The following is an 11340-nucleotide window of genomic DNA, read 5'->3' as shown; positions in this document are numbered from 1 at the left end:
TTTGCTTATTGTCCGTGAAGTATAGGTCCGTGAGAATCCGAATAGACAGAGAAATACACAGACCACAACATAGCACAACACATCCAGTGAAACTGTGAGCACGCGTATACGTGTATCGTCTCTCAGTGGGTCCTGCGCGTGAAGCACGGGCAGTTCGTCGCATGAACATGATCGTGTTGTCTGGTAACTTATCATGTTTGATCGTTTCAATTTTTGGGGAAAGAACATAATCACTATGTACATAATATGTCATTTGATTTGAAGTAAACCAAGGAAGAAAACACCAATATAGACGAAAGACAACTGGCTGGAAAGGATAGAGTTTGGATTCACACGTTCTCTGTGAGGGAAGTGTTTATAAGTTGTATGTAAAACACAATTGAATGATCAAAACAATTACACAGTGATTCAGTATGTGACAGTAAGCTGGCATTTTCTCCAACATCATCGGCAGTCATACTCACCTGTCGGCCATAGATGACCTTGACATTCAAGTGACCTGAGCAGATCCGCACAAACTGACTCGGGCCATCCGATTGGTGGAAAATAAAATATACTGTAAGATTTTTTGTCTGTTTGCTAATGGGCGCGAAATAAGAACTTTGCAATATTCCTTCTATTCTGGATGATGTACGGAACAGTAAATTGGTAAGAATAATTTTAGATGCTATAAAAATGCATTTAGTATTGATTCATTTTTCGGAAATTATATTTATAAATATTTAACCTCTAATATTATTCTTACCAATTTACTGCTCAGGTGACTTGAATGTCAAGGTCATCTATGGCCGACAAGTGAGTATGATTGCCGGTGATTTTGGAGAAAATGCCAGCTTACTGTCGAGGAAATGATCTGTAGATGTTGCAAAAAGGTTTTGGGCCGTGGAATACCGCTGCCGATCGAATCTAGCCCTACATAGGTGCTGTCAACGTGCCTTGAATTAATAAACGAATTCAAAAGGTGAGTTTTTGCTGTCTTGGCTGATCCATGATTTTGGCTTGGAATTGCGGAGGTAGCTGTTTTCGGTGAGTCGTGGCGTATAACTTTTGAAATAATAATTCGATTGTGATCATTTATAGCTCATTTTGTAGGGAAATCATCTCGCTTTCGATCCGTAGACCTAGGCGGGCCTTAAAAATATTTTACTAGGTGCAATCTAGCTTTGATTGAGGTGGGGTTGGTTTCGTCGTTACATGCCTTTCCTTTTATATAGTACTAGGGTAGGGTCTATATACCTATGTGTCTTTCTACGCTGTTTTTAAACGCGACACGCCCCTGTGAAACATTCAAAGGAAATTTAAATATACCAGATGTTTTAAATGTAGTATTTTTGTGATCTTGTAGTATGTTGGTTAAATCTGACTACAATCGCCAGCTGCTGAAGAGTTGATATAAATCCAGCTAGCGTCCATGCAGGTAGCTAAAGTACCTGTAAGTTCCTATGGTCCCTAGTATGGTGATCAACCTTCAGTTGCTGGTGATCTATAGCCCGTTTTTATATTGTACTGTTGTCTCTAGTGATTTATTTTTATGATAGCATACTAGTTTTAAATTAAGAGCTTTGATAATCTAGTATTTTTACTGTCCTTCGATGACAGTTTTTGTACGTTCTAAATCATTATTTTGATATTGATTTGTTCTCATCACGATATGGTTGCAATATTGCCGATGTGACGCTAAATATTAACTCGCTCACTCACTCGACCCACAGTATCTCTCAACGCTAGGGTGTGTCCCTTTTGCACGGATAAAATAGGAAGTGAAATCCATTTCCTTGTAGATTTTGATGTGTACAACGACCCTCGATACGACCTGTTTTCAACAATGCAAAACTCTGATGTTTTTCCACGCTTCAACAACTCATCTGCAGTTACTAAATTTACGCATCTATTAAACACACCAGACATAGTCCAGCACCTCTGTGAGACAGTAACAAGCATGTATAAACGGCGTCAATCATTATCTTAACCTTTATACACAACTTGTATCTTAAGTTTTAAAATGTTAATATTTTACCTTTACATTCATTTGTACTGCTCCAAATCAATTAATACTGGATGACTGTATCACATGGTGTATATATATGATGTGTTGTATAAACTGTACGTATGCAACCGTATATTGTCTTGTATTGTATTTCATTGTATTGTTTGCATTGTGTTAAATGGTATTGTATGCAACATACCTGTATCTGGATGTATGTGCGTATGTAATGTATGATTATAATACCTGTGTATTTTTGTAAGTGTGTATGTATGTACGTGTGCGTGCGTGCGTGCGTATGTATGTAATTGTATGTATGTATGTATGTAATGTGTGTGTGTCTGTGTGTTGGTACGTGTAGGTGCGTTTGTATGGGTGTGTATATGTATGTATGTATGTATGTATGTATGTATGTATGTATGTATGTATGTATGTATGTATGTATGTATGTATGTATGTATGTATGTATGTATGTATGTATGTATGTATGTATGTATGTATGTATGTATGTAATTTATGTATAAGCATGCATATGTGTTTGTATGTGTGACTGACAGTTGTAAGTATGTATGCATACCTGTACGTGTTAAGTTAACTTATGTTTGTACATATTGTATGTTTATAATGTTTTTCATTAGTTTTAATATTAGACTATTTAGTCTCTGATAACCTAACGGGTAGTTTCTGTTCCTTTAAAGTTCATCAAAATGTTTGTATTATATGACAATGTACAGAAAGTGAGACTTAAATCAACACCATCTCTCTATATATATTGTCATGTTATGTATAGTTAAAATGTTTTAGATTTATTTAATAGTTTTACATTTATATCTTTAATCATCAAGTCGTTTTACTGTCGTTCGTCGACAGGTGTTTATAATTTACCTTTAATTATTATAATTCTAGAACTTGATTTAGTCACGATGTGGCTGAAATACCCATGTGACGTAAAATCTTACCCACTCACTCATAAATGCAATGTTACTTATACACGTTCAGTTTCCAATCGGAATCATTATTCATAGGGAACTATTGGCGGAACACCGCCTGCCTCAGAATCACGTTGCCATAATTATTCACAGGTCATTATCGAAGGTTAACACCGCCCATACTCGGTTTCCTGGACCTCACATCAAGGAATGGCCGTCCCATAACCTTTGTGCAGTAAGCTGTCTCCGCGGTGCATCATACACAATTGTGAAATGTACGTAGAAAAGTCTGTAAGGATCCTCTAACTGTTCTAACTCTGGCGACGACGACGCGCCACCAACAACGTCGCTTGAAGAACGGGAGCTGTTTCGTTGGCAGTACCAAAATCCGGATTTTAATCGTTGTTCAGTCGTTTTAGGTAAGGATACTGGCAAACAATAGTCAATGAATAGGTGTTATATAAAATGATGAGAATACGAGGTACAAACAACGATCTGTTGTCATCCTGTGTCAGACAATTTGTGATGCCATCTTCGGTCAAAGGGATATAGTTCGAATAAAACTCGGATAGACATTCGGTTTCATTGAACGTTGGTTTTACTAGCCTTGTTCAGACGAATAAGAATGTGGGCAGTTTGAGGGAGTGTATGTGGTCACGGAAACGTTTACGTGTTGGCGCCAAAATGTGAAATCATAACAATCAAAATAAAGATAAAAAGAGTGTTGTAATTCGGATATTCTCGCTGTATATTAGCGCTGTTCGGTTAAAAATGTGACGGACTGTAATAGTTTATTGATCGCATACTTCTGGATACTAAACCATATCAATAAGAAAGGGAGAGGTTTGCGGAGATTGCGATAACTCATTGGTGTGATGAAATACAAAGTGTATGATTTGGATAAACGTTTTCTGTTCGTTGAATAAGTACCCAAGGGATAGGGGCGGTGGTGAATATTGGTCAACGGCTCAGTAAAGAGAAACAAAACTCGTTTATTCGTACAGTCGGTGACAGTGTAATAATTACCTGATGCTTATTAGCATCAGCCAAGCAGCAAATTGCACTTCGGACAAGCAAGGGAAAGGGTTTTTTTAAAACAAGGGGAATCCCCTTGAAATCTTGTACTTGATCGTATTATGCTTACGAACACATTTCAAGTCGAATATGTGTGAAAGTGTGTATGTACAGTTACACATTTACACAGATATACGGAATTTCTGTATATGTTCAGTTAGCAATTACGTGTATGTGTAAGTGCGTTTGTACAATTATGCTCAAATTACGTGTATGTGTGTAAATGTGTATGAACAGTTATACAGCAATTACGTGTATGTGTGTAACTGTGTATGTACAGTTATACAGAATTTCGAATTTACGTGTATGTGTAAATGTGTATGTACAGTTATACAGCAATTACGTGTATGTGTGTAAATGTGTATGTACAGTTATACAGAATTTCGAAATTACGTGTACGTGTAAGTGTGTATGTACAGTTATACAGCAATTACGTGTATGTGTGTAAATGTTTATGTACAGTAATACAGACATTACGTGTATGTGTGTATGTACAGTTATACGGCAATTACGTGTATGTGTGTAAATGTGTATGTACAGTTATACAGACATTACGTGTATGTGTGTATGTACAGTTATACAACAAATACGTGTATGTGTAAATGTGTATGTACAGTTATACAGCAATATCGTGTATGTGTAAGTGTGTATGTACAGTTATACAGCCAACTACATACGTGTATGTGTAAATGTATGTGCAGTTATACAGCAATTACGTGTATGTGTTATTTTTGCATAAGTGAAGTTAAGTTTATGTACTCAAAACAGCGACCACTCTTATTTTTTGACGCAAATTGCATACGATACATCACTTACTGCTTCCTTGTTGTCATTATGTTTTATGGTATAAGCTCTACATCGGGTAATTGCCGTTATTCACTTGGTGTTAAGTTGATGACTTTATAACAAGTATGATAACTTGCACTCAATACTGTTTATTCCTGCCCTTGAGAGGTGTCAATGATATCTGTCAGGTTCGCATTTGGCATTTGTCATGTCTGGTACATTCTGAGATTGGGTTATAAAAAGATTTGATTTGCTGTATGTATTACACGTCATGTCATATGCTGCGCAGCAGGAGAATAGCTGTTAGTGGAGTTGCAAACCCTCAATCAAAGGATTAAACGTTAATACATTGTTTGATTAATCAATGTTATCTTGAACAGGGGAACACATCCAGGCGCCAACGAAAAAGCAACATACTTTGTTCTAATGATAAACCGACAACTTGTCGACTGGTTGTTTGTTGTCTGGTAACTAAATTGATATTTTCAATGAACCGTCGATGTGATAAACATGAACTGTCCCGTATCAGATTACCAGCGTGAATCAACGCAAAGAAACAGTTGAGAATCGCACATGAGTTATAACATCCCAAAACAGCTTTCCCCTCAGAGCACAGAGATGTACTGGAGATACTGTGCACGAAGCTGCTCATTTACACCAGTGGATGTTTCGTTCACAGATCTGACAGCACAGAGTGACAGCAAGAGATGTCCAGGTGGTACCTTGTTCTGGGACTCACGGTGGCGCTTTTTGATGAAGGGGCAGCAGCAAGTATGTCACCATTTATTCTAGGGCATATGTATGAGGGTTGGGGTAGGGAGTGGTGGGGTAGGGTGTGGTGGGTGGTGCATGTTGTCGCAACAGATGAAAAACGTTATTGTTATATCCTATGGGACATGATGCACACATGCTGCTTAGAAGTTCTCGGTGCTTTAAATGCGTTATGGATTGGCTCCGATACTGTCCCTTTGATTGTCAAGGATACACCAGGTTTACCGTTTCATTAATCCGATCGCTTTGGTGTCACACAAATCGTATATGTCCTTCAGCGTCGGTGTTTCAGCTTAAAATGTGCAACAGTTTTCAGTATCGTGTATTCTGATTTATTTTGTGTACTGTGGGTTCCGCATTACAATCACATCAATTACTCCATTAACACAAACATCCCTGACGTCACGACCTAGCTATCATCACCAAGTCTAGATGCCGGGTCAGGAATCCCCTTCTTCTCGGTACTTCATAGTACCTTCCATCTCTTCAGTTGATCATACAAGATCTAAAAGTGAGGATTACTGGCCATTGATACTTTTACCATGTTAACATTAGGAACGACAATTGGCCCTATCATCCCCACCGTCCTTCGAAAAATATCAATATACTCACCACTCATCACCAGAATGGTCACAGTAGCTGTCATCATCAGTGATTGCAACTGACCCCATAGACAAAATATCCTCTCACTGATGTCACCATCTTGATTAATAATACGATTTAATCATCACATTGTTCAGTCCCATTTCATTAATGTTAGTCTATCATTGTCTATACACTGAGAAATGTCCGTCCCTTTTCAGATTGTACGGAGAACTGTGCATTGTGCTACAATAGTTGTTTTGTTTGCAAGCAAGGCTATTACGAGACTGATGGAGAGTGTGAAAAATGTAATCCGAATTGCAAGAGATGTTATCGCACGGGCCTGTGTTATTTCGAGTGTAAAGATGGTTGGTATGGCCAATACTGTTCACACGCATGTTCGTGTAGTTATGGCACCTGTGACAAGTACAGTGGAGTTTGTCCTCATCAAACAGGTAGGCGTTCAATGTTTTATTAATATTACAAAATAGTACGTGTCGGTAATAATATACACCTTCTAGTAGAAAGAACAGAATGTCAGTGGTTCGACCCCTTGCTGGGATACACCAGCAGCCGTTAAAAAACGGAACTCCAACTGAAATATTTCACTTCAGGCTATATACATAGCATAATGAGGAGTCAACAGAGGTCAATAATACAGACAATAGCGACAATATTACAACTTAAATCTACAAAGAACTGAGCCATTCTTAGTTTGAAACAAATCATTTTAAATGCAATGGTGTGTATGACTATCATATTTTTAGAAGAATTTTTTCTTAAATCATTAAGATACTGACAGTTGAATAATGGAATCCACCTTCAACATGATTTAACATATATAAGTTGCATTATCGGGCAAATAATATTACTTTATGCCTTAGTCACCTGGTACACAATGACAAGAAGATGTAACCTGGTTCAATCAAAATTTGTATTTATTGGGCAAATCTTGGAAATACAATTCAATATAATTGTTGGTTTTCATATTCCTATAGAATCCGATTTAGGTAGATGATTTTGATATATGAATGCCATTTCCGTACATGATAATATTCTTTACATTAGGTTTAGTCAGTTGTCTGTCCTCACAAAAATGATTTATTTATATTTCATTATTTCTTGTTCTAACCATAAAATCACTTATTAAAGACATCCATGTAGTTTTGTACGATCTGTTTGATGTAAAAGTGCTGTAAGTCCCCACGGATCCTAGTATGGTGACCTCCCTTCAGTAGATGGCGATCCATTGCCTGTTTTTATATTGTATTGTTCTCTGTATCGTATTGTGATTACATGCTAGTTTTATGTCATCTGTGATACTCTAGTATTTTTACTGTTCATCGTCAAAAGGTTTTTAATTTCTAATTTTATTTTATTTAGTATGATACATGATCATTCTCGTCCTGAAATATGACGATAAATATTAACTCGCCCACTCACTCACAGATTCTTCAGCTCTTCACGATATGGCTGAAATATTGCCGATGTGACGTTAAATGTTAACTCACTCACTCACTCACTTCAGCTCTTTACACCATGTCGTCAGACCTGCATCATGTAAAGATATGTATTTACTGACATCACCGCGTTTGATCACGTGGCTGATTGGTGTGTTCACGTCCGATAGGTTCAAACCTCGGGCTTTGTTTACCATGTTTAGTGTTTCATTTTTTTCATAGATCCACCAGTTTCGAGTTCACACGATCATGACGACTACGATGCTGATGGCTTTGTTGGAAAAATACTTGGTATCCTCGCCTTACCTATCGGAATGGTGGTTATATGTTGTTGTTGTATCAAAAGGAAAAGAAACCCAGATGAGGAGCAGATGGCAGATGATGTCACGGACATAATTCCTCCATCTCAGAATTTAGTACAAGGACAAACTCCGGTTACAATGAGGTCAACCAATTTAACCTATCCGAATTTTTTTGCGGGCAATAGCGTAATGGGCCCTCCACAACGAACGGTCTTTGCATCTTCACCTTGCGCCACATATAGTGGTCAACAAACGGACCTTGCACCGCCATCTTGCACCACGTATAGTGGTCAACAGACAGACTTTGCACCACCACTTTGCCCTACATATAGCGGACAACAAACGGATATTGGATTACCACCTTCCTACACACCAAGGACAAACATGCCACAGCCTCCTTCATATGCATCTCTTTTCGATTCAAAGAAAGAACACACCCAGGCACCATTTACATGAGTAATGCACGACGGTTAGCTCACTTTCACTAAACAAATGTATTTTGTAGCATCCAACTATCTGGATGACTACCATTGACTGTGTATGTGTACAGATGTCACACAGCCATGTAGTCACACAGAGAGATAAGCATTCACTTATTAATAAATATTTCGTGTGGACAGGACTTTTTTGTCATTGTGTGCACTTCATATATACTGTGCTGTAAGCTTTTTATTCCGAGCTGACAGTTGCCGAGAGAGTATCACTCAACATCAATCGGTAAATTGCTACAAGAAAACAGATATTTACTAATATTGCCTAAACATATTACAAACTAAAGATCTACACACGTGAGCCAAAATACACACTGTTTCCTACCCAAATTTAGCAGAAAGAGATTTTATGAATGCTTCATTTACATTAAATGATAGAAATATGGATTAAATTGGACTGCAAAACATTATTAAACATATTGAGTATGTACTTACACCATGGGGAATAGGAGTATGGCATGCAACGCCTTAGAACCAAATTACTCTCATGAAAAATATCGCTGTTGCGATCGATGACAAAACTAAAACCCAAAACCAGCTGCTTCCGGTGTGATTCGACGCAGAAGATTGCGCAGTGCATAACGCTGAAATAAACTGCGCAAAACATACCGTTAAAACAAGTGAGTGAATGAGCTTAGTTTTACGCCGCACTAAGCAATATTCCAGCTATATGGCGGCTGTCTGAGAACAACCGAGTCTTGACCAGACAATCCAGTGATCAACAGCATGAGCATTGATCCACGCAATTAGGAACCAATGACATGTGTCAACCGAGTCAGCGAGCTTGACCACCCGATCCCGTTAGTCGCCTCTTACGACAAGCATGGGCTACCGAAGACCAATCCTAACCCTATCACGGGTTCGCTAAAATATAAAATACATACAAACTTGTCACATCTGACAGAACATATACTTCGTATCAAAAGTTTAGAATCACTAATGTAAAAATAGCAACTCTTCTGAACTAAATTTTGCAAAATATTCCATACTGTATAAACCTATTGTTTACACATAAACTGATTGATGTATTGTAAAACAAATTGGTAACACGGGTTCGAATCACTGTTTGAACAATAATCTAGTATTTTGCAACCGTATATTGTTTTTATATGTTAGGAGTAACTTATGTTTCAAATTTGAACGAAATCGGTGAAGAAATGGATATTTTTTAGAAAATTCTCCTGCTACACTCGTTACATAAAATACACAAGGGTTGACACTCGCGATGCTAAAAGCCTGATCGAAAGCCGGACAGCCCGACTATTTTAACGTGCGTTCAATCAAATCTTACTTTTTTCACAAGACAATGCATTGAGCTTGTAGATTACTCTTTTGGCCTTCTGCTCATCGTATTCAGTTTGTCTAACTGCATTTCATAATTGACCACTGACCCTCTCATTAGCACTAACCTCCGTTTTGAACAAACGTCTGACCGCCCTTCGGTAAACATCGACACTGTCCGAAAATCCCGGAATGGCTCGGAACACAAAACGGCTGTCATTGGTCAATTTCCACGTGTGTGGGTGAAAAACAACAAACAAACATGGCAGACAGGGCAGTGAGAGGGTCCATCGAATGTCATAATCTGTTGATTTTGGTCCAAGCGGGCACAGGCAAGACCACCTTACTGCGCCAGGTCAGAGAGAAATTATCGAGGAAAGGGAAACGAGTGAGGACTACGGCGACAACTGGGGTGGCAGCCGCTAATATCGATGGGGTTACGCTCCATCGTTTCAGGGGTATAGGGGTGGTATCCGAATTCTGTAGCTGTCGATTTACGTTTCTGTTCTTTTAAGCACAACAGTTTCCAAGGATACTATTCCTATTCTAAAATCGTTTTCAAAACACGCAAAACACTCATAAAGGAAGAAACAGTCTAGCTCTTGTCCTCGAGCACCAACTACATGCCAAGCTCTCAAAATCAAGTTTCGTGCTGCAACTCAAGCTTATAATTGCTAGCGGTAAGTCAAGGAACTATAGAATTGACGGAAATAGAAAAAAACTGTATTTTCTCATTTATCTCTGCTATCTATGTAGTTGATATGTGAAAGTGTGAAATATCTGTTAAACTATGTTCGGCCTAACTACAGTCTCAGTGGTAGAGAGATAGGAAACGGAGAAAAAGGACTTAACTGAGGGGAAATTAGTGCAGAAATGAGCAATGCGGTTCGCCTCAAAAGCAAAACCTGGGGTCGGGCTTGGGGATAGAGTTATCAGTTAAGATAAGATAATCCTTTAGGGCAATTATACTGGGGAGGACCACGGCACATCATAACAATTTACAAATAATATCCAGTCCTGTCGATCTTCGGGTGGTCATGCCACCTATATACTACGATGCGTTTCTATGGTTTTCGGGTATCATATATACTCTCTTACATATCTCAACATAAACTTTATGAAAGAAAGACACGTAAGATGTTAATCAGTAGATGAGACGTAGTCAACACACATGAAAAAGCACAAAATATCTTTGAGATGACCCCTTGTGCCTGTAGGCAGCACGTGCATTTCATGCCAGGTGAGTCGACGGTCCGTCGTCATACCTGGCTGAGCGACCTAATTGCCATCTATAGTCTGATCTATTGTTTTCAGCAGCTATTCGTATATTTTCTAAGTTTTGCCCGATTTTACGAGTAAACATGCTTTTCTTGATATCGTATTACGCATCCCACTGAACGCCCAGTTAGGCCGAAGTGGGTTATTTCGACATTTGCTATTTGCAATTGTGTCAATTTTAGGGATACAGAGTCACAGCCTAAAAACAGTATTTTTCTATTTCCGACAGTACTATAGAATAGCTACAATTCTACAGCTTGTTCAGCTTGACCTGATCAAGTGAATACTAATGAATTTCGTGACCGTGTCACAACTGGTTGGGTCTATTATTGTGAAGGGGTGCACCTGTGTCAGGCGATTGGTGTAAACGAGTGGACTGATTGTTGTGCCCATGTTGAAAAT

General features: G+C 38.4%; 1 protein-coding gene across 1 annotated transcript; it reads left to right on the top strand.

Annotated features, from left to right (window-relative positions):
* Positions 1–3075: 3075 nt before the first annotated feature.
* LOC124291340 lies at positions 3076–8505 on the top strand. Its single transcript, XM_046728319.1, has 4 exons — positions 3076–3332; positions 5453–5544; positions 6348–6581; positions 7809–8505. The coding sequence occupies exons 2-4, from the start codon at positions 5481–5483 to the stop codon at positions 8342–8344; spliced, it is 834 nt and encodes a 277-aa protein (XP_046584275.1). The 5' UTR covers positions 3076–3332; positions 5453–5480; the 3' UTR covers positions 8345–8505.
* Positions 8506–11340: the final 2835 nt, after the last annotated feature.

This window comes from Haliotis rubra, unplaced genomic scaffold, assembly GCF_003918875.1.
Source record: "Haliotis rubra isolate DU_JTF1 unplaced genomic scaffold, ASM391887v1 Scf49, whole genome shotgun sequence".
Taxonomy (NCBI): Eukaryota; Metazoa; Mollusca; class Gastropoda; order Lepetellida; family Haliotidae; genus Haliotis; species Haliotis rubra.
This window is presented reverse-complemented; position numbering and strand designations above follow the sequence as displayed.